The 25,292-nt window shown below is 37.6% G+C and overlaps 1 protein-coding gene across 6 annotated transcripts in view; it reads right to left on the bottom strand.

Moving 5' to 3' along the window:
* dpp6a (dipeptidyl-peptidase 6a) overlaps positions 1-25,292 on the bottom strand; it is a 301,390-nt gene that overhangs the window by 16,369 nt on the left and 259,729 nt on the right. For all 6 annotated transcript variants that reach the window (XM_008396391.2, XM_008396394.2, XM_008396392.2 and 3 more), the window contains 8 exons: positions 24,867-24,919; positions 22,385-22,466; positions 13,157-13,277; positions 2,881-3,035; positions 2,710-2,807; positions 1,505-1,628; positions 1,378-1,416; positions 999-1,106 (listed from right to left, as the gene is read on the bottom strand). In XM_008396391.2, the coding sequence (XP_008394613.1) occupies positions 999-1,106; positions 1,378-1,416; positions 1,505-1,628; positions 2,710-2,807; positions 2,881-3,035; positions 13,157-13,277; positions 22,385-22,466; positions 24,867-24,919 (780 nt within the window). The remainder of the gene's footprint in view (positions 1-998; positions 1,107-1,377; positions 1,417-1,504; positions 1,629-2,709; positions 2,808-2,880; positions 3,036-13,156; positions 13,278-22,384; positions 22,467-24,866; positions 24,920-25,292) is intronic.

Here is a 25,292-nt window from a genome sequence, read left to right as displayed (position 1 = left end):
TGTCAAACGGTGTTTTTGACTAAAGTCCCTGAGGGTTAGAGTCCCAGTTAAACAGCGTTTAACTGAAGTCCTAAAGGGGTTTTAATGTTGTTGTTTTTAATCTCTCTCTTTCTCACTGTTTATTTCTGTTTTTATTTTAATTATGTAAAGCACTTTGAAATGCCTTGCTGTTGAAATGTGCTATACAAATAAAATTTGATTGATTGATTGATTGATTGATAGATTGAGCGTGTTGCCGTAATTCTGCGACACTTTGCGCTTTCTGAAAAATTTCAGTGGTTTCTGAAAGGGAAGACGTTTCGCTTTCCAGCCAGTATCGGGTAATGAAGGTGATTTCTCTCATCTGAGAAACGCTCTTAATAGACGGTACATTGCAAAAATAACTGCTAGATACTGAAAGTTCTGGTTGTTATGGATAAATGGGTAAATATATTTACTCACGGGACATTAAAAGAACTTTGCACAATTAAAATAAACAAAAATACTCAGGCGGAGATTTGAAACTTAAAGCGTTAAACCTTCCTGAAAATAAAATCTGAATGTTTGGTAATTGAGACAATAAAATATTTTTTAAAAACGTGCAAACGGTGACGGTTTTTGGGCGGTTACCCAGGGCTGCATCAGAAACTAAAAAAGTAAGTTAACCAGTCTGTAAGTTTCCCTTAGCTGCAGAATACACCACCTGCTTTTTGCTACAAAAAAAAGAAAGAAAATCTGATAATTGGTTGCATTTTAATTGGTTGGCATCCAGCAGGAGGAGGGGTTTGCCCACGACTGCACACATATTTATATTTAAAGCTTACATAGAGATTAATCGCCAGCGTGTGATTAATCTGATTACATTTTTCAATTGATTGACAGAACTAATAATAACCACCACCTGCACATTTCTGGACTCCTTTCAGCTAATAAACTCTTGCACACTGCAAAAACACAAAATCCTACCAAGTGTTTTTGTCTAGTTTCTAGTGCAAATATCTTAGTTTATGACCCCTGACCTGGGAGACGGACATGGAGATGTGGAAGAACTTCCCCCGGCCTCCTTGGGGAATGGCGCGCGTGAAGAAGAGCTTCAGGCTGTCTTTAGAAAACAGAGGCTCCTCGTTCTGAACAGAAAGGAAACATTTTCCACTTCTGTTAGTGAGAAAACCGCAATCAAACGACAGCTAAAGACTTAAAAAAAGAACAATGACCCAATTAACAGCGAAAGAAAAAAACGATGCTGCTTAAATCAGTCTGTAATCAGGCAGAAAATGCGAGAAAACAAAGCAAGAAACTCTAATTTACCAAATTAAACCATCAGTTTGAGAAATGAATCCCTGAAGATGTTCATCAAAAGCCCCAAACGCGAGTTAGAAATGTGTTGAACATCCTCACCTGCCTGTAGAGCCAGCCTTCGCTTTCATCTTCGTGTTTCTGGAAGAACAGATTGCCAGTTTTCAGTCGACGCACGGAAACCGCCTCGGGCACAAACAGCTCTTGTGAGACGCGCGCCGGACCGTACCTTTGTGCAGACTCCCGTCGTGGCCTCACACAGCGTCAGCATGGAGATGTTCTGGGCTCGGTTCAGCCAGTTAATGGCCAGCTTGGTGGTGGTGGCCCACTTCACCATTGTCACGTAGTACTCACTGAAAAACACAGTTAACAGCTTCACGCTGTGCGGCTTGAATAAACCATGAGTGGATAAAAGCACTGGAACCGTCCATTAGCTGACTGCAGATGATGGCAAAACTAAATTACAAAAATCGCACAGAAAGATATAATAGAGAAGCACATGGAAAATGCATAACAAATATTACCTTTATTAAGATTTAGGTGCACATTAAATTAAAAGGAGGACAGACATTCAGCTTAACAGCAGCAGAACATTTTCTTTTTACGTAAATGTGCTCAAATGAGGACATTCATGTGAAGCTTTTTGTGTTTTTTTAATCTTATCTGACAATTTGAGGCAAAGAAACGTGTTTACAGTAACAACATAAAAACTTTCAGAACAAATTCAACTTTAAAAAGTTTAAATATTTAAATTTTTTGAATTGGATGTTGTCGTTTGTCATCAGAGGTTAGTTTTTAATAATCTATAAATAGGCCTGTGAAAATAACAAATGTCACTGGATGATAAATTGTCCCAAAAACTATTGAGATAAACAATATTATAGTTTTATTGAGATCATTTTAAGGATAATTTAAAATGCGTAAGAAACAGACGTTCAATCAGGCTGCGAAAAAGAGAGAAACATTTTCTCTATTGGATCGATACAAATGGCCCAGACAGTACAAATGTGAACCTTAATGCATTTGGCCTGAAAAAATACCCTCCGACTGAAACTTCTATACTTGAGGCGTTTTACCGCTGCAGCTAAAAGAAACAATCAAATCAGTTCTCCAGTAACTTTGTTAGACAAAGTTTTTTAACATGCTTTCTGACCGGCTGTGAGGCTGGAAATGCATTTGCAGCATTAGAGACCGAGCATATTTCTGTAACTGGTTTAACCGCGAACTCCACACCAGGCGGACGCCTAAAAAGCAAGTTAAGAACGTCCATTTTGAAGCAGATGACGCACATCTGATGCCAAATTATTCTGGATTCAAAAAGCAAAAGGAGAAAGGAGCACGTTCAGTTCACCAAGTCAATTCCTGTTGGTTATATTCTCCAAGTTTGAAATGATGATATTTACAGATGCAGCCAGAAAGCAGAATTTGTCTCACCCGATCCGGGGATCGTCAGGTCGTCTCATCTCGATGGTGTGCAGAGGGCCGTTAAGGTTCACAACGTACAGCGTTATGACCGGGTTCTCCTCCCCAGCCTGAGCAGGATGAAAGCATCTCGTTCTGATCGTGTAAACTGTGTCGCAGCCGTGTTGCAGTAGGAGTCAGTACCTTTGGGTATGGATATTCCTTCCCCATAGGGTAGGGCGATCCGGTGAACATCGGCAGCTCCATCTTCGGCACTAGAGTGTCGTTGATGGTAGCGTAGGCTAGCCTGGCTCCATCAGGGGACCACCAGTGGGCGATATGCGAGTGGAAGATCTCCTCTGGAAGAAGAAGACGGAGGAAACCAATCAAGATGACATAGAACTGGGTGTAATCATTATTAGCAGAAGTACCCTTTATTTATTGGGTTTAAATTGAGAGTGTTTTTAGAACAGGACTGGAGTCCGATCCAGGTGTACAACCTTACAAGGTGTAGAAAATGGGTTACATAAAGTAAAGTTTTGGCATTAATATCCAATCTTAGGGGTCTGATCACACTTTAGTCTGGATAAGTTTACATTTAAACAAACTCGAGATGGACTGAAGTTTATCCAGGCTACTTCTCAGGGTGGCTGGCTGCTAAAACTGGCTTTTTGAGTCAATCTTGACCAAGTAGAACCAATATGGTGGACCATAGACTGGTCTTATGTAGGCAATGAGTGAATCAGTTCAAAATGAACCGATTCTTGAATCCATTTGGATCCCACTGTGTAATTTGACAATGAGAAATAGAAGCAAGCAAAAATCATGCATGGAGTTCCTCAAGGCGCCACTCTCGTGCCACTTTAATTTGATGTCTGTATTACACCTAAACTGCAAAAACACAAATCTTACCAAGTATTTTGATTTTTGATCTTAGTACACTTGAAATAAGATAAACTAACATTAGCAACTTTTCAGGCTTGTTTTGAGTTAAAAATTACTTAATATTGATGAAAAAGTACTTGTGCTGTTGGCAGATAAATTAATTTAAAACAGGAAAATGTCTTGTTTTAAGTTAAATAATCTGAAAATGGAACAAGTATTTTTTTCACCAATATTAAGTAATTATTAACTCAAAACAAGCCTCTATAACTTGCTAAAAAGTTACTTTGTAAGGAATTAATTTTATTACTAGTATGTTGGTGAAATTGTCTTTCAACCATTTTAAGAACCGACCACTGATTTTTCCTGTTAAATTGGTACAAATCAACATGTATTTTAGAGAATTTAATAAAATAGATGAGGGAACTTTGTAAAAAGTCAGTAGATAACCAGTCGTGTCACTATATTGAGGGCGATAAATGTATTAGTGAGTAGTTAATAAAGTCCAATTCCCATAGTAGAAACAAGAAAGATGTGAGCAGTCATTATAGAAACTGTTTTGTTGCAACTAAATTGTATTAAATGCATATTTAGTTCGAGTTCTGGGCAGGAAAATTAAAAATTACAGAACTCCCTCTATCTGGTTTAGCAAGTTGACAACAAACACGAAGTTCTACCGCCATTTTTTATGTTACCATCTTCCTGACTGTCATCATCCATTTAATCTTAGTTTGTCTCTGTGAAACCTACACACTGCAGCACAAACGGCACCGATGGCTGAGATCATAAATCACAGCGGCTTTTAATCTCCACACACCCTGTTGACCGAAACACAACTCGGCTGCGTTCCTCGAAATGAACCCAAACGGTTATTTCTCTGCTGGCGCAACAACTGCACTGATGGTTGCTTTGGCTTGTTGCTCGCTGTGGAAAGAGGAGTTCCTGTTCGCTGGACTGACCGGAAACCACAGCAGGGTTGATGCTGCATCATCTGTGCTGCAAACACGCAGACGGTGACTCGTTTTGGCTAATTATGCAAGTAAGAGTAGGACGAGGAAACTTTTTTGACAATCCTAGTGTTTTATTTTGTCGATGCATTTGGTGCTGAAGTAATTACAATGAGACTAAAACCAGGAAGATGGAGCACTTCAACCCCGTTTTTAAGTTTATACTGGCGTTAAATTAAAGTAGGGGTGTCCAAACTTTTTGCCAAGTGGGCCAAGATTGTAGACTCAAAAGTAGCTGTGGGCCAAAATAAAATCAAGCAAATAAAGTAGCCTGATATTTATTGAAGATGCAAAACTTGAAAGTGATTTTTCTGATGGTGTTTTAGGGCTACTGTAAATGGGGAATACATGAGTACATTTCTGCCGAAAACTTTGAAATTGTGTGGTTATTCTCAGAAAGTTTCTAGAAAACTTTGAATTTTTTCCAATAAATTTCCTTGTTTTTTCAAAAAACAATTTTGAGATTGATTTAAAAAGTTTTTTGGCAATAATACTAACAGGATTTGGGTCACTTAGTTTCAAAACGCTCGCTTTGTTTAGCCAAGTTTAATAGAGAAAAAGGAAAGCTGATATGTTTTTTCAGTCTAAAGTCTCCAGATTTAACTTTTATTAAAACATTTGTTACACAAAGATGAATACTTTTACATTTTCCTTTGTAAGAACATTATGCTGGTATAAATTTTTATCATGATTACAAATTAAAAGTCTCCATCTGCATTTATGGGCCAAATTTGTATCATTTTTGAATTGCAGTCGGGGGCCGCACAAAATCAGTCTGAGGGCCACAAATGGCCCCCAGGCCGCACTTTGGACAGCCCTGAATTAAACAGACAAAGCTGCATTACCTGGAATTTTACTAAAGGTTTTACACTTTTCTAAATCTGCATTTCTGAATCATTTCCCTTCCACTTCACAATCACCACTTTGTGTTGCTCCCTCAAATAAAATACGTCTAAATGTGTTTTTTAATATAAATCGAGGAAAAGTTCAGGAGGTACAGACATGTTTGAAGGGCACTGTATACAAAGTATTAAAAAACCCTCCCAGTGGACGCTGTAAAGCTAATTAAAACACCCGCCGTCCTTGTGGAGGTGTGAAGCGAAGGAACAAGGCCGGCAGCCGGAGAGCAAAGCCCCCTGCAGGCGTAGCGCAGCAGGATCTGAAACGGACAGAGCAGCGAAGCACCAACCAAAGCTAAAGTACATTTGCAAATATATATCTATAAATTTCCCCGCCGCATGGCTGTCTCCACCGGCGGCAGCTTTAAAAGGTCCTTCATGCGGACTGGAAGCAGCAGGCTGGCAAATGTTCTCGTCTGGCTGGCGCCCAGTCACCTTAGCTAGTCAAGGAGAACACAGCTACCTTTCTCAAAGCATCCTGGTTTGTGAGAGGAGACGAAGGCAGCAGTGGGAGAAACACTTTTAATGAGCTAACTCTCATTTTCCCTCCTAAGTAATGGGGCTGTCTCCTTTTTTTTTCCCACAGCCGCCTCATTGAGACGATCACCAAGGTGAGCTCATCTCCTCTTTACTCGCTCTCCGGCTCGCAGTGCAGACTACATTATGCAGCGAGCGGAGCGCATTATTAATGCATGAGATACAATGAGTCGAGCGGCCGGTGGGAAATAATGAGTGCAAGGTGACAGACTTGGTAGAATGAGCTGATGAGATCAGGAAAATCAAACGTTTCGGATCATATTTTCAACAACTCGTGCAAAAGTTTGCCCTGAACATATCTAGTCACATGTTTAATGGGGAAAAAGTTAAAACGTTAACCACAGTTGTGAATGTGACCAACAGAGGGCAGCAGTGCAGCACAGAAATATTAATACCATTATTTTAGTAATCCAACCGCAGCTTCGTTTTGTTCTGGATTTTTATATTAATCCTGCCGTCAGACATCTGACAAATGATGTAGATTGATACTGAAACATAATTTAGCTGAGAGGAATGACAGCAGAGCTCCGAGCCGCCTTAATGATGTGCAAATTAATTAGAGGGCATGTCAGAGAGAGATCACTGTCTGCAGATTCATCTCAACATAACAACGTATAATTGAAGTTTACACACTATGGGAATGTTGTGAGCAAGCATTTACCGTCTTACAGATTTTATTCGCATTAAAATGTTTTAAATAAAAACAAAAGCCGTTTTTAAATTATATGAAAAGTAACATTTTATTTTATTTTCAGATAAATGAGAGGAGAGAAACAGAAAACTGAGAAACCAGATTCATCAGCACAGTCGTTTTATAAAAACAGGCCCACAGCATCACAGATCCACCACCATGCCTTACAGTGGACGTGAGGCGTTTTCCCACTTATTCAAACTCACCTGCTGCATTTTCTTCATCATCTATAAGCGACACATCAGTGTCATCTGAGGAAAGCATTTGGTTCCAGTTAGTCTCAACTGAACTGACCCAACGCTGCATGTTTACATTTGCCATGGTAGGAAAGAAATGTAAACAAACACCTGGCATGTGGAGCATCAGACGGTTGCTATGGAAACTTAGCGACCCCAAGATGTTACCGTTTTCTACTGTTTTTACCTCTATTAGCATTTTTGTTACTTTAGGTGAGAAAAATTCCTTTAGTTCAATGGAAATGTTTTCATGTCTTTCCCATTTTGAAGAGTGGCTAGGAAGGACGGACGGACGGACCGTCCGACGGACGTTATTCATATCTGTATCGTTCATGAATCTGTAAACCTTCAATTCTCCTTGAACCAAACTATTTCAGATTTTGGTCCAAACTAAAACATTTCCACCTGAATTCCTTCGATAATTACAAAACAGCAAAACAGCCTGGCGCCTATCCACCGAGACGTCCCCCTGAAACAGAAAAAAAAAAAACCCCACATTTCCATTCCCCCTTTGTTAATCTTTCCCTCCTCAGTAAACAAGTGTTGATTATGCAGTTACTTTATGCCCTGCAGGCTCCGACACAAACAGAGCGATAAACAGAAGCCGCCCAGAGAACGAGCCTCTCGACGCAAACAGCCATCTCGCCAAACATCTATGAGGCAAGAACGAGCCGAATCAGAGCAACAGTGGGTTTTTATCTGCGAACGACAGAGCCCAATAAACAGCTGTTTCCTGTGGCCGCGCTGCACTGCAGGATGTGTCAGGACGGCTGCCGCCTCAGTAATCAGACAGCCGACAGATGACAGGACACCTGAGGTGTTTTGGACTGTAACACAGCTGCTGCTGCTGCTGCTGCTGCTACTCCTCAATGTGTCCTCGCGCCTTTAATTTTGCTTTTAATTTTCTCTCCCCAACTCACTTCAAACACACAAATTCGTGGATTAAAGCAGAGCAGCCAAACCAAGAGGATATCGGAGCCTGGGAGATTATTTGGCAGCCTTTCGCCCCCTCTGCACCCAATCTGCCACCGAGCGACAGGCAGACCGCGCCTCAGCTTGACCTTGGCCAGAGGAGAGGCTGAGTCATTAGCATAGAAAATGTTGTGCCTTGCAGTCTCACTGGTCATTGTAAACATCACAGAGACTGGCTCAGCTTGTAAGCTTCCCCCTGCAGACACTTGCATCACCACTGGGCCAAAGCCAAATCTTTTTACAGGCGTACAGATACAGTTTTTGAGGAGGGATTTTTCTCTAACAGGAATGAAGAAAAGGGCTTACACTTTACAACGGTAAAGAAACAAACCCAGTTGTCAGCACCAGCCTCTGGTGAGGAGCGGTTGGTTTTCACGCACGTAATTTACCTCATCTTCTGTGAAAAAGTTCAATAGTTTTGGTCATCTGAGAAAGCAAAACTCATACACTGCAAAAACACAAAATCTTACCAAGACGTTTTGGTCGAGTTTTTATTGCAAATATCTTAGTACACTTGAAACAAATTACTTTTGATCAAGAAAAAATAGCTTGTTTTAATTCATAATTTCTTAATATTTCACTTATAACAAGATATTTCCCCCATATTTTTAGATAAATAATCTGATAATGAAACAAGTACTTTTTTATATCAATATTAAGAAATTATTTACTTAAAACAAGCTTCCATATCTTGCTGAGAAGTTACTTATACAAGTTTATTATGATATTTCCACTAGAAACTAGACCAAAGTACTTGGTGAGACTTTGTGTTTTTACAGCGCATATAACAGATTTATTACTCAGAGTGAAATATTTCAACTCGCTTCTGATGAAAACTCAAAATTCAGTGTCTCAGAAAGTTAGGATATTGTGAAAATCTTATGGCATGCTCGTGGAAAGTTGAGTGAAAGGAAAAAATGTAGCAGGAAAAGGTTACGCAACAGGAAGGAAACCAAGCATTTCTGGGTTTTAATTAACTCTAAAATTACAAAAAGTTAAAGATCTATTTTCTTCTGGAGTCTACAAAGTAAACACGGGATGGCTAACTTTACCTGAGTATTTGTTTATCATGTAGCATTTGACAGGTGTAATTTTAGATAATGCCACACTGTAATTTAAAAACAAAAACAAAAACCAGTGAGGTGATTCTGGATCATTTCCCACATGGAAAAAAAAGAAGAGCGCAGTGGAGAGGAGAGAGCCAGAGCTGAACACAACTTCCGAAGAACCAACATTCGTGCTTTCAACATTTCTCTCCAGAAGACTGAGTCATTTGTACGAGCAAAACTGAGAAAGACTCCAACAGATACCTTAACCAGCTAAAAATAAAGGCCGTATTGATAGTTTTTATCCACAAAGCGCCTAAACCCTGCTGCTGCCGAAGTGAAAAATGCTGGGAGAAACATCAGATTGACACTGGAAGCTCTTTAAACGCTAACGGAGCTCTGCAGCAGTAGTACTGGTGGCACTACTGCGCGCTCCGGTTTGAATTAAAAAGGCTTAAAGACATTGCTCATCACTGTTTTGGCTAGACGGAGCCAGGCAGATGGACCATTAGACATTTATCCAGAACGTATTTCAGCCTGAACAGAATGATGACGTTCCTGTGACAATATTTTATTAAAATTTATAAAATCTAAATAACCTACAGCATTATTACTGCATTGTTTCTACATCTAAAATATTACTCAAAGTCTATTGTTACAACTAATCATGGATCCTTTTAAGGTCTAAATTTGGAACGAACTACAACTCAGCCCAAATCATTGACAGTTAATTACTTGGTCTAGATCAGTGGTTCTTAACGTTTTTTGAGGTACCGAACCCATCAGATTCATATGCGCATTCACTGAACCCTTCTGTAGTGATAATTTTATTTTATTTTTTTTTAAATTCAAGACACAGGGGTGACCCAACTAGTGGGTCACCCCAAGATCACCAAGTCTTCTTAAAAGGTAGAGTCTCTGAGAACAGTTCTTCAAAATATATTCAGTGTTTTCAGCAAAGTTGAGCTGACTGTCCAGGAACGACCCAAGGTATTTAAAATCTGCCACAGTTTCAACAGGTTGACCATTGAGAAAAACTGGAACCACTTTAAGGTCTTTAGGTCATTTAATTAGCTCTACATTCTTAAGAGAATGAAAAATTAATAATAAATAATAAAGACTTTGCGGTATTCTGATTTAGTAATGTAATTATATTAGTTGTGTTACCACCCCCACGCCACTAGAGGCAGTACCAACCCCGAAAAGATGCGACTAAGGAGCAGATTTAGAAGTACAGCCACAGCTACAGAATTTGGTAAAAACTGAGTTTTGCTGAAGTAAATAAAGACACAAGTTTAAATCCATGCTGAGAGTGGAGCTCCTTCAATCAGGGCTCCTCTGCAGCTCTGATTGGCTCAGCAATGTAACGTGATCCTCTGATTGGCTCAGCAATGTAACGTGATCCTCTGATTGGCTCAGCAATGTAACGTGATCCTCTGNGTGATCCTCTGATTGGCTAAGCAATGTAACGTGATCCTCTGATTGGCTAAGCAATGTAACGTGATCCTCTGATTGGCTAAGCAATGTAACGTGATCCTCTGCAGCAAGTGATGGCAAAGCGGGGCGYCATCACGACTTTACACAAGTGTGTCTTTACCTCCGCGGTCGGCAGAGGCTCCGCCGAACCCCTGGGGTTCGTTAGAACCCAGGTTAAGAACCACTGGTATAGATCATCTGATCAATGAGTATAAATTATCATCAGCAGAAATCCAAGAATAAACTATGCATTACACGTTAAGACATTTACAGTCTTCCTTTCATCTCTCACTGTCAGTTTTCCGTCTATTAGGACATCTGACAGGACATCTGCTGTAAATTAGGACCAAAACTGTCACAACACACAAACTGCAAACACAGATTTAATGTTATGAAACGTTTTCTTCGTGAAATTATGGTTCCAATCCTTAGAGCAAACTCTTATTTGTCAGATGAAGATTCCCGCTGTGGTTGTAATGCTTGAATTCAAACTAATTATTCTGTTATAATAAGTTTCCCCAGTTCACAGTAATTTCTACGACATTTTCACAGCGTAACAGATCAGAAGATGTATTCCTCAAACCAAACATTTTTAAATCTGAGCTGGAAGTATCATCCACTTTAAAGTTAAATTAGAGCCTGAAATGTGTCTAATTTATCCCCACAAAATTCTGCATTTAACATTTTGCTCACATTTACCTATATATATTATTTCACAGACATTTCTAATACCATTCACATTTACCAGACTTGTATTGAAGTTGAAGATGCGTTTTATCTCCGAGTCAAAGCTTCATCCATCAATAAATGATGAGTGTAAATTACTGGGCTTTCAGCGGTCCATAAATAGGAGTCACAAGGTTAGATGTTGCCGTATCGCTTTGATTAATGTTTAAATGTCAAGGAAGGAAGGAAGAAAAAAAAAAAACCTGAAGGAAGGACCAGGATTCTTACGCTGCAGGTGGACAGTTACGAATAAACAAAGCTTTGCATGAATTTTCTTGATGCTCAGGTGGGATTTGATGCATTAAGCGTCACCTGAATCATCAGAGATTCCAACAATAAACCTTCATGTTACCGAGAAGCAGAAATGTGAATTATGGCATCATGTATCTCTATCACAACATCCATCGGCCTGCAGATCCACAGATGCTCTGCTGCTGCAGCATGTCAGAAAGAAATCTGTCCGCTGAATGCCAACACATTTCCCCGTTCCAGTTTAAAAGTAGAAACAGGCAGGAGAGCTTCGATCGGCGAGTTACACCGACAACGGACACACACATCAGCTAAATTAATGCAAATGGCCGATGAGTACAACACTCATTTATTTTCTAGGCTGTGTAAAGAGGAAGAAAATTAATAGAGTTTTTAATTGTAATTTACCTGCAGGAAATTAAGAGCTGCATGTCTGAAATGATAGTGAAGCAACAGACATTTTTATTGCTTTCGCTAATAAAAAACATCAGGGCATAAGGAGGGAGAAGCGTAGAAAGCCTTTTAGTGTACATGTTTACAGCATAATTTTTTTAAGGAGATTAAATGCTTCCTTTTATAAGGAGAAGATGCAAATGTCAGTTTGTTATTATGAGGCAGTTAACCGTACATAGCCATTTTATAATTTTAATTTCACCTTAACCAAGGGCAGTAGTCCCTTTATTGCAAATGTTTTACATGTTTCACTTTCCAAGAAGTAGATAAAAGAAAAAGTCAGTCTCGAAAGTGTAAAGTATAGCAAAATAAATTCTTTAGTGTTCATATTGAGTTGTTTTTTTTATCCTTACATAGTTTTGACAAAACTATTGGTGTAATTTTTTTTATTATTATTTTTACAAGGACATGTACAGTGGTGGAAAAAAAAAACATTTCAGTCCCTACACTGAAGGTGGCTAACGATGGTTAGCGTAGCTTTTTATAAATTACCCCTATATGACTATTTTCTATCTCTAAATTGCAGTAGTCAGGGCAAAGTGAAAGAAGGCAGAAAGCACCTTATGTTTGTTTTAATTTTATTAAAATTATCACTTCAGTTTAAGAGATTAATGACAAATGTCAACCACTAGCTTCAAACCATACGACATTGCTAGCTTAGCTTAGTATAAAACAAATTGTTAACTTCACTGGGCTACTTTAACATCTACACGTTTTCAAGAAGTCAAAAGAGAAAAAGTTCTTCTGACTTCATGTTCCTTACATTTTTACTAGGAAACATGAACCTTTTTTTACCACAAACGTTCAAGACTCTGCAGAAGAAATGCAGCCCTGGCTAACAGTGGTTAGCTTAGCTCGATTTAAATCACAAAGTAAACCAAAAATGTCTATTTTCATATCTGATTACAACGGATTAGAACATAAGGAAAAAGGAGGACAGAAATTGACAGAAGTATGTGAATACTGTCAATTTCTACATTAGCCTATACACAAAACCACAGCTAGCATCTGTTAGCCTTCCTTAGTTTAATCAGATTTGAGTCCCAGATGGATTATTTCAAATGTAAATATCACTATATTTGTTTTGTTTTTCAATAAATGAAATGATTGATATAAAATAGCCTATTAACTAATTTATCTAGTGAACAAATTATCTAAATATCCATTTAATTCCCAGTATGAAGAAAACGCAAAACAAAGACTTAATATAAAAATAAAAAGACAGAATCTCTCATCTACCAAGATTCCACTGCATTTTTTAGCTAAAAGAGAGAAAACGAATCATTTACTAAATATAAAACTTTACCTTCATACAGCCAGTCAGTGAGTCCGTTGAAGATGACGCTTTCCTTGCCTGTAGACACCAGACGAATCGAACGGCTCTCCACCTTAGACCGGTAGTAGATGTTGTTCTCAAATATGAATATCTACAGGGGATAAAAACAGATGATCAAATTGATGCCGCCCAGCAAGTGAAGAGCTTTTATAAAGCCGAATATTACATTGAAGTGTTACGAAGCAACTAATCAATTAATTGCCTGATGAATTAAATCGTCCTCTGTAATTTCCATTCTGTTGATTCATATTTTTTGAAGGGCTATTTTGTTTACAAAGACTTAATCATCTTTGGTTGTTGTGTTTTATTTTGCATATTTAAAAAGTTCTGTACAAAATGAAAGTTTGTGGAGATGAGCTTGCATTGTGCCATTATCAATATATTACTTGAAAATCAAATAATGTTGTCAAAACAACATCATCATCATCGTTATCAGAAAGATAAAAAGCCAAAATGTTAAAACACACTGGCATAAAAAATGCACCTATTAGTCTAACTTGGATAATTCATTGCGTCATATTATGACACAATGTTAAAAATACATCGTTTTTTTTAAAACAGTTCTGTTACAATGCAAATAAAAGTCTTATGAAACTGCAAACCCTAGGGAACGAGGTTTTGACTTCGACTCCAACCCCACACAGTCCTGCAGGGCTTTCAAGATAACTGAAGGTCAATTCAGTCATTAAGGAGAATAATGGACCATCGGAGCCTTACAGTAAGCGAGGAAAGGCAAGGCTGCCCTTTGGGTGAGAATTTTAAGATGTTACTGCTTTAATACACCACATGGAAATCAATGCTGTTGCAGAAAAAAACTAATTTGGCATGTTAGGAAGTAAATGTCTTGGCCTCGAGGAAGTGTCTTGGTAGTGGTTTGAGAGAGATTCTCGAATAACTATTCGCTCTGTGCAGCCTGAATGATAAAGCTTTGCACAGCAGGATGTCCACTTCTGTTTCAGCCCGCTTTGGTTTTTCCTTCTTCTAAAGCAGGGGCGTCCAACTCGCTTTTATTTTGAACCACATCAAGATCATGAACGCTCTTAAAGGGCCGGTTGTGCCTGAATGTATCGATAAACCCTATTAGAACTGTCTCTGCATTTGTCCCTCCATAATTTAGCATTATTTTGCAGTAAGACTCAACATTTGTTCTGGTGCTAATTTTGAAATATTTGCAACAAATATTGCAATATAGGTATGATAACAAATTAGACTTTTTATTACTAGCAACTAAGTGTATTGGTAAAATACACTGCCACCTGCAGGTGGGAGTTGGCATCACTTAAATGTTTTTGATAATTGCTCTGGGGAATTTTTAATAAACTCTCTGCACAATATTATTGATTTCGAGTAAATTTCCACGACCTCAGTAAAACTGGAAGTATTGACGGATAAAAACCGCTTTGGTTTGATTAATAAAACAATATTTAAGGTTCTACTTATGCAATTCCTCTGGAGTCTTGAGGGCCACATAAAAAGCTGGGGCGGGCCAGATTTGGCCCCTGGGCCTTGTGTTTGACATGCTGTGTTTGAATTGAAAACCAGCCAAGATATCAGCAATCTATCCACTCGCCACACCGTCTCTGCAGTTTGACATTTAGCATTTGTGGTGAAAAATTAGCCACTTAAGTTTCTTCAGCAAATGCTGCATCTTTAACGGAAAAAAATATAGCAGAATCTGTCACAATTAGTTTCTCTTGAGGAGGCGCAAGCTGTGGGCCTCATGTGCTTTGGTGACACTCCAATGCACACCAAGTCCCGGTATAGACGCCAATCTAGGCCACAACAAAGAGAGGAGACCTGGCCCTGTTCTCTGAGGGAAGGTGGTGAAAATCTGCTCTGAGGATAACTGGAGCACAAAACAGTTTGAAGACGGGGGATAGTTTGTTGGGATTATGGAAGTGAAACTGAAACAGCTGCAACAAACAGCATTACTCTGCTGGACTCGGAGAAAATGAACTGCAGGCTCATGTTTTCCTATACTTTGCTATTTGACTTAATTTGGCGTCTCGGTGTATTTCAGAGCCAACGTGACTTACGCATTTTACCAGATTTTTTTTTACTTCTTAGTCTCCAAAAGACACAGTTACTATTTAATCACGGCTGGACAATATGTCTAACAAACAAATCACAATAAGATCACTTCATATTAATCAATAATGGATAATTATAGATTTGTTTTTGTTTTAAACATCCAAAATATTGCCGAACTGGAGGCATGACCTTTCATGTTTCATCCACAGTTTTCTCTCCAAACACGGTCGCAAAACCTTAAAACTGCTCCTGCGCAAGTCACTCAACAGGTTGTTGCTAGGTAACCACACAGAATGACTGAGTTGCTAGGTAACCACACAGAATGACTGAGTTGCTAGGTAACCACACAGAATGACTGAGTTGCTAGGTAACCAAAGAATTAAGGTAGTTGATGCCACCAACCTAGCTTAGCTGGCCGAGTTTGAGCTAAAGCCTTTCCTCTGCCTACATCCCCCAGAATGCCGTGCTGTTCTGGATCAAAGGTCAGTAAAATTATTGAATGTTCTCTCAAGTGTATTATGTATTGATATTGATCACGTGTCTATCATGATATATATTGTTAATGATTTATTTCCCGGCCCTAATTACGGATGACTTGCTTTATTTTGGCCTATCGCAAGTAAATATTATAAGGAAAATATCTTGAAAATAAAACTAAAATTTGAAATAATTCAAATGGTGTTAACATTTTTGGTAAGCACCGTAATTTTGTAGTAATTTTTTTGTAAAATATGGATATATAGATATATATTTTTTTAAATATAAAACCTAATTTTCACATTTCCGCCAATAAAAATGTTCTTGTACTTTAACTTTAATTCTATGATTAGATATCTCAACTCATCAGATGATTTTATGCTACTTTCTGTACACCAACCCTATCAATTTAGCAGAGCTGCCAATCAAAATCAGGGATCAAAAGGCATTTTAAATTGGTTTTTATACCACACAGATTTACAGATAGAGAATAGTCAGTGGACAGAAATTAAATAAAAAACACTTCCTATATCCCAAAGCCAACTGGAAGGTATTTTCTACGTCTTTTGACTGACAGTCAGCCTTATTGAACTCATATAAAAAGTGGGGCACCAACATGATTTGACGATGCAAATCAGACATTTCTAGTGTGATTAATTAGCAGGAACTGTGTTCAGAAATTAATTTGGGAAAATGCCTGTTTTGCAGTTTCTTGCCATCTTGTTCATCTCTGAAAAGCAACAGAAGAATCAGGCCTGCTGAGGCCTCTAAGTATCCGCACTTCTGTGAAAGAGAATCGGCTCCATGTGGAAGATTAGCCGCCTACAGAGTGCAAAGAAAAAAAATTACAGGGGGATTTACTTTTCATGGCAAAAGGACTGCAAGAAAATCTTTATGCTGCGAATTTTCCAGACTACACGATTTTCAGAGGCCAACAAATAGCTTGATGCGAGTAGATGACAAAAAAAGGAGGCCCAATGAAGAACATGAAAGATTTGAGAACAGAATACAAAATTGACTGATTTACAAAGATGAGATGTAACATTTAACAACATTTCTCCCTCAGTCCCATGTTTCCTGTTAACACATCTCAGCTGCTAGGAGCGAAACCACAGCATGAACGATGAAGCAAACTTTGAGCCCACATCAATCTACCAGTGAGCTAATTAATCCTCCGATCAGATAACGGGTAATTAATAGCATTTTGCTTCCGGACGTAATCACTTACATTCTGACCGCCCTGTAAACCAGCACGCTGAAGCTCATTAAGACTCCAGCTGATCTGACGGAGCGACGAGGGAGAAGATGGACAACGGCTCAGCAGGAAGAAACCACGGCTTCTTTAGCTCAACCTGAATCGGTTTGCCTAGACAATAAGTGTGGTGACACTTTATTTGAAGGGGGGTGAATAAGACGGTCATGACACTGTAATAAACATAACACCTGTCATGTTCATGACAAGTGTTCGTGACATACAACATGACATAACACCTGTCATGAACATGAATAAGCCCTTCATGAATATTTATGACTGTTGTCATTATTAGGGCTGTAGTGATACAATAATTTCACGGTGTGATATATATTGCGATATTCAGCAAACGATACAATTCAATACACTTTTGCGATTTTCTGAAAGATTTTAGAGGGACAGAGTGATTTTGGTGACATTTTGTGACTGTTATAGAGTTGGATTTAACTGAAAACTGATTAAAAGCACCAACTACACAACACCTGGCTCTGGTTGGACACAGACTTAAAGTGGACAGCTGGACAAAACGAATCAAAGAAGTGGTGAGAAAACATGTTTCTTTTAATTGAAACAGCACAAACTGTAGCTTACATGCATTTGTAAAGTAAATAAAGTCACCAAGTACCTGCTCTGAATAGTTTGATACCTTTTTAACACTTAACATCTGAAGGAATCACTCTAAGCCTGATGACCTGATCACTCTCCCGGTGAAGCAAGCAGTGAGTGAACAAGGTGACAGTTGGACGTTACGATACGTGCGGATGAATATCGATTTTTTTCTAGGAAATAAAATATCAATATATATCGCAAAGTTGATATTATTACACAGCCCTAGTTGTCATAAAGCGTCAATCGGTAAATTATGACACTTTTAATACAAAGTTGACATTATTGAAAATGTCTGTTATGACAACTTGACATTAACCAAGAAATCATTACTGTTTAAACTTTACCTTTAATAACATAAAGTTACCTAATTTTTAAAGTGCAATCAGTACTTTTATATCAGTAATGATTTCTTGGTTAATGTCAAGTTGTCGTAACATGGACATTTTGAAAAATGTCAACTTTGTATTAAAAGTGTCATAATTTACCAAATGACGCTTTATGACAACAAATATTCACAAAGGCTTATTCATGTTCCTGACAGGTGTTATGACATGTTTATTACAGTGTAATGACATGTTTATTACAGTCTTATTCACCCCCTTCAAATAAAGTGTCACCATAAGGGTTAAAGTATGTGCTCATTATGTCTCCAGAGGGTCAGAAATGTCGTCACCAATCAATGATGAATCTGCCTCATGAACCGAAGCAATGAAAACCACTTGAGGCCATAAATTATGGATGTTGGGAATAAAACCTTGGATCTTGTCCTTGACAGCCAGTTGGAAGGCCACGAGTATTTTATGTAACTGGAGAACAACTTTGGCAAGGACAGGACTCAAACTTTTAGCTCTAAAATATTTCAAGACATACACGGCAGAGTGTAAAACTAATGCTTTCTTCAATTCAAACAAGTAAGAAAGTCTATAAAAAAAACTAAACAATTCTTGTTCAAACATGGCCGCGACAATACAGTTTTACAATTTGCAGTACCATGGTTCTGCCACACGTCGCGCTTATCGGGTTATTACGGTAATTTCACTCCTGCCGTTTCAGGGAGCATCTTTTACTTCGGTTTAATCTGATAAAACACTCTTAACAGACGGTAAATTGCAAAAATAGCTGCTAGATAACCCTAAAATAATGACCAATAGAACTACAAAATATTTTTGATAAAAATCTACCCACTCCTAACCATTTGATGAAGGAAAAGCATTTTGCAAAAAATAGAAAATACCTTCAATACCTCTTTATTCTTCTTATGTGTTTGCAAAGTTTCACAGTTATTAAAAAAAGAAGCTGAATTTCTGATTTACTAATAAATCACATTTCTGTGGCACAGAGATGTGAGAAGGAAATCCAAGCTCTTCAATAACATTTTATTTAATTTCCACATTCTTAAAAAAAAAACTGATTAGCCAGCAAGAACTACAGTATATTTAAATATGTCATATCTTCTCTTTTATGCAAGAAGCATCTACTTTATTTTACTGGCGACTTCAACATGGTCTCTATTAAAACAAGGGAAGCCCTCACGCCACCCTGCTATAATTTTAGATTGTTTAACAACAAGGAACATTTTAATGCACCATTTAGTTTGTTCTCTTCCAGTCTGTGTCCGTAAGGGATGAGGAGCAGATGGCTCTCGGCTCTTTATAAGAAAAGCAGCTTTTATGAGTTTCAGCCTTTAAAGCCTCAAGACATCTGCACATTTATGAATAAGTTTCAGGTTCAGAAATGAGAGGAGGAAAATGAAATAAGCTGTTACCTCCCTGTCCTTTGTCTACATTTCAAGGAGAGTTTAGAGTAGATTTCAGTTGTTAAATATCTCTAAAAGTCCCCTTGGTTCTTAGAAGTTGGCATCTTTTCATAGAGCATTCGATAAAACCTAAGCTCTCACCTTTCAGCCATGTTTTTATGCTGTTTATTCAAAAAGCTAATATCAACTTTGTGGCCCACAAACACTGAACTAAAACGCTGTAATTTTAAACCGAGTCCAGTTTGCAGACTTGCTCTTACAATACATCACCAAACTGGCAACTTTAAAGGCAGAAGCAGGAATAATGGAGCCTCCTGTTTGTTTCTGCTGAGTTGCCTTTCTGGCTTCTGGCTTTAAATCAAACGGCCAAGTCGGTGCCGACGTGTTTCTCCACAGCTTCTTGCTGCAAACTTCAACTACAAAGGAGAGAAATCCTAATCCTGCTTTCGCTGTTCTTTAAAGAAACAACAGCTTTATACAGTTAATCAGAAACGAACATTAAAAAGTGATAGAAAATGAGGGTTTGCTTTTCGTCTGGGGAGTTGTTGTCCACATTAAGACATCTAGAGTTGATCAAATGGGCTCATGAATCCTCACTTTCTTTGTTTAGGACAAGATGTTTTCAATCGTAAAGGTAGAAATATCACATTTGGAGAAGAGATCTGTAAAGTTTATGTTTTCCCAAACCTGTTCTTGATTATTAACTTAGGATATATTAGCCAGTTATGAGATGTAGCTAACAAATTAACCACAAACACAAATAAATGCAAAGCTAGTTTTAGGCAGATATGATGAAAATTCACATTTTTTCAGGTCCTAGTCAAATCCCAAGTCTTTGAGGAGAAACTTCACTTATCTAACAGCTGAATTAAACATGTTCCCATCAAATGAAAGACAGGAGGCTTTTCCCCCGTCAGTCTGACATGGAGAATTAAAAAAATATATTGGAAAACCACATAAATCCACATTTAAAACCTTTATTTTCATTCCCAAATAGTACATATATTATCCAAATAAATTACAACATAAATAAGAAGCAAGTGTAGCAAGTAAATAATCACTGTTAAACTTTTGAGTGAATGTAACAGGAAGTGCTTTTATTTTGATATTTCCAACCAGTTTTAAACAATGCAGCTAGCTTAAGAGTGAGAGAACGGTGGAGGCAGATTACCTTTTTACTCTAAAATGAACCATTTATTATAAAGTGTAGCCCTGACTTTAATAAGTCAGTCGATCGTATTCAGTTAGAAGAAAAGTTGATTGGATCATTTTAAATCATTACTGTTTTTAAATCGATTTTGTAGCCTTAATGATCTTTCTGTTGGAGCAGCAAAAGTCTCAAGGTTGGAAAATAAATCTCAAACTGCTGCATTGAAGATTCATAACGGGTGTTCAAAATGCAGGCCGGGGGCCATTTGTGGCCCTCCGAGTGAATTTGTGCGGCCCTTCACTACAGAATAAAAATGGCTCAAGTTTGGTTTGTCAACTCAGGAAGTTGATGCAAAAACATTTAAAATAATTAAGGGCAACTTTTCACTGTGGCAGCAGACAAATTTAAGTCTTCTAAAAATGAAAATGCAACATCAGCCATGTTTGATAGAGAAACAGGATCACCAACTGAACGTTTTTCAAGATAAAAAAACATTTAGGACATTGTTTGCATTGTTTTTAAGAAGAAAAATCTGCAAGATTTACAATAATTATCAGTTTTTCTGCAGGAATCTGACATCTTGTGAAATATTGTGAGTGAAATAATTAGCAAGAGTTAGTTTTTGTTTTTTTATCGTAATTTTGTTGCAACTAGTTTAGACACTGATAACATCTGTAGATGAGGCGCACATTGTATCACTTGACCAAAAACATGACATTTAATCAATATTCCGACTAAATAAACGGCAAAAATTATTTTAAAAAAGAATTAACTAGAGAATGGGAAACCAAATCCATCAAAGCATGTTTGTGTGAAAGATGAAAAAACATCTGACAAGAAAGATAAAGTTTAAATCTGATAAAATGGGCTAAAAAAAGCTGAACTTGACCTGAAACAATGTATTACTTTCCACTTTCTGCGCTTAATAAAAATTATAACTGACTCACTAAAATAATATTAAAGTTCATCTTTTGTGCTCAATGGGGAAAAATGTTATCCAGTTAAGTTAATTGGTTTAAAACTATTTAAAATACACAAGCAGGCATAATGAGCATAACAAACAGACTCATAATTTAAAGCCTCCATCAAAAATAATACCGGAGATTTTATACGGAATAACTGCAACTTGAGGAGGCGTGTGTTTTTTAATTAATACTCTTATTTCTTTGACTGAAAAGCCAATATAAAGTCCCAGAGGAGAAACCCTGGCTTCAGATGTAATTAGTTTTATCCTCCATTAAAACTATAAACAGACAGTGAAGGGCTTCACTTTTCTCTGGAAAAGTTTCATGTTCGCTTTGTTAACTCTGAATAAATTTATCTTGGAAAATAATCAGTCAGAATCGGTTATAATAGTTCAGTTTTATTTCGTAGTGACTTTTTGTTTTAATAAGATTTTATTAGTAAAATGTTGTTTAATTTTACTTTAGTTTTATTTAGTTATAGAAATAGTTTTAGTGTTTTCATAGTTTACTTTTGGGTGGAAAATTTTAAAAAGTCATTAATTAGGTGATGAATACTGAACAATGTTTTTTTTAATTTAATTATTGTTGACCAACCAACTGTTGTCGTTTTCTACCAACTTTTGCCATCGCCACTTTGTCTACTAGCGTAGCCGCTAGGATGATTACGGAGTGACGTAATTTGCCGACAGCTGACGTAAACTGTCAAACTAAATTGAAAAACATAAACTCAAAAGGTTAAAAAATAGAATAGTAAACACAAAAACAAAACAAAACAAAAACATCTATGTTTTCAGTATGATTTAGTTAATTTTGTAAACGCACAAAATAGTTCCAGTTAGTTCCAGTTCTTCCACATTAATTACTTCTATTTTATGAAAATGTTTTCCCTATTTCAGTTATTTTGCTGGTTTTAGATAACCTCGGTTGGAACAGGTGAAATAAATATATATTTTTTTACCAGTTGCTGATCCTGGGGTCCCCAGCCTGCGAACTGCAGCTGAGCATTTCGGACCTCCGGAGGGTTCAGGTTCCAGGTTTCTCTGGGGGGGGAAACAGACGGGGAGAAGCTAAGTGAAGACGCCTGAACACAAACACAATGACTTTCAGCTCCCAGCGCCGCAGCAGCATCAGCAGAACAAGTGTGGAACATCTTCGAACAAAGGTTTAAGTGTCTCCATAAATAGCCACAGTGTGTAAGGGTGTCACCTCTCCTTATTGGGAACAGTGCTGTGCGGTGCAGGCGGCTGAAGTAGAGGTGCTGCTGACGTTTTGTCTTTGTCTGGTGCTGACGATGAATGAGGTCAACCACTGAGATGTGAATGTGGCTTTAAAGAGGACGACACCACTGGGTGGCAGCACATTATATCATATATATAAACAGATACAATGCTGCCACACTGGGATCTGCAGCTCAGATAAATCACCAAAGGGAAAAAAAAAACATCAACTTTGGGATATAAATTCATATATGAGGGGAAAGACTTCAAAAAGCAACAACCTCACTGGGTTAAAAATCCCATCATTGAGATCTGAAAGTGATTCATCTGTCTGTAAGCTTTGAGTTTTTACTGCGGGATGCCAAAGCTGCAGCATGACAGCATTTTCATTTTCTTGTTATGTGCATCCATGAATGACAAAAACGACAAAATGAAAAAAAAACATCACAAAATGATTGTAAATAAGGTCACTTTCACTGTAAATTACTAAATCTAAGTATTTTTGAGTGAACATATCTTAGTACATATTAAATAAGACACAACGAACTTACAAGTACATTTTCAGCAAAATATAAGAACTTGTTTTGGTCAATAATTCATTAATATTATTGAAAAAAGTATTAGCTCTACTGGCAAATTACTTCACTTGTAATAACTTGGTAAGATTATGTTTTTGCAGTGTTTTTACTCCGTACAAATACTATTTTGAAACTAATGTCATACATTTTGTTGATCAAAAGCAGGAGCCATATTAAATGGAGTTCTAAATAGCTCCTCTTTTATCAAGACTTAATGGAAATAAATTACAGCCGCAGGGAGTGCAAACTTGCGTTGCTTCACTAATTTCTGTTTCTCCCCTTCAGCCATTTAAGTGCTCAACATTTAGATTAAATCAACTTTTGTTGCAGAGTTTGTTTAGTGCATTTCCCTAAGGCCCAGTTTACAACTAATTAAGACGACGGGGTTCCTGCGGATCTGGAGCCTGCCACCTCATCAGCGCTCCAAGTGAGACACGCGGTGGCTCTTGGGGGCCCGGCTGCTAATCTATGTGTGTCATTTGCAGCTCCTCTCACTTAAATTGACAACCTTTGCTCTCGCACAAAGACGTAGGCCTGAACTTGGTGTGAAAGGTACGCACACCCCCAAATTGCACCTATTATCAGCAGTAACTGTTGCTAGGATACAAAAATAAACAAGCCGCAGTTTGAACTCATTTTTGTTTTGGGCCAAATTAAGATCAGAAAAGCTGTTAAAATATGAATGAATTCTTAAAATTAAATAATATTACTGAACATCTTTTCAGTCCTTCCAGGATTTCATGATTTTTGTGGTACTGATTTAGAAATATTTGGCGCTTATTTATGACAGTAAATTCGACTTTTTATTACACGCTGTATAGACCATGGACTATAATCTGAGATCAGTTAAAGCTGCGGAAGCTGTTCAGTACAAGAAAGAACGTTTCTGACCATTTTTGAGAAAAATCTGCGATAAACTCCTAATTATGTTTTGGCACAAAAAAAAGCGTAGCAAATTTGTTGATTTTGTGTGAATTTCCACGGTAATTCTCAACAAACTGGAGGGACTGACTGCTCAGTTTCCTTTGAATCATAAGGCAACAATCACTAGAACATTGACCAACACATCTGATGTGTATCGATGATGGTACTTGACAAAAGGTGGTGACTGTATGATGTTTTTATGATGTAAAGCACTTTGAACTTGATTGATTGATTGCAGCCGTTTCTTTCTCCATAGCTTTGCTAAAACAGATGGTGGAGGTTCTGAAAACTTGTGTATTTTTAAGAAAATGCTATATTAAATGGTTAAATGCTACAGATTTGATGAGACCTGCAGTGGTTGTACTGTGGTAGGATGGTGTAATGTGATGTGACCAGTCGTGGCCATACCAACTTGAATCATTATACTGATATTCATATACAGGCACCTTGAGGGAACAAAAAAGCATCTCAGACATGCAAAAATATCCAAAACAGGATAATAAAAAACCCAGATTCTAGCAGGATGTCGAAGCGACAAAATGCTGAAAAGCGGCTAGCTGTGGTTTCAGATTTACAACCAGCTTTCTGCGAGGCTCAGAAATAAACAATAAGGTTGATTTGAGGTGATTTTCTGGATGATTTTGGAATTAATCTTCTTGAAAGAAGATCAGATGAGATTTCACATAATAAAACCCAATGAGTCTGTCATAAGCCGACTTACGGAGTCTCCAGACTGCAGATGATGTAAAATGCCGTATAGGAATGCTGGTACACCTGCAAAGAAAAATACTTTGTTTAAACTCCTTTTCATTTACAAAAAGCATATTTTTTCTGTTCCTCTGCTCAGTGAAATCACTAAAGTATTAAAAGTCCACAGAGGTTAAACTGGACAACAGTGTTTTCTTTGAGATTAAAGAAACCACAAACAGGATTAGCACATTAATAAATCCTTCAGAGAGACAGAGTTGTTAATGAATAATACAAAGAAACAAGCAACATCTAAGAAGCTTTTAAAACATTTGCATAAAACAGACACTTTTAAAAATAATATTGATGCAAGCTCCAACTTGTAACTTCATTTTTTATTTATATAGAAAAACAGAGTAACTCCCGATCCGTTGAACGTTCAGGTTCAGACGCAGGAATT

This window comes from Poecilia reticulata, linkage group LG20 (genome assembly GCF_000633615.1).
Source record: "Poecilia reticulata strain Guanapo linkage group LG20, Guppy_female_1.0+MT, whole genome shotgun sequence".
Taxonomy (NCBI): Eukaryota; Metazoa; Chordata; class Actinopteri; order Cyprinodontiformes; family Poeciliidae; genus Poecilia; species Poecilia reticulata.
This window is presented reverse-complemented; position numbering and strand designations above follow the sequence as displayed.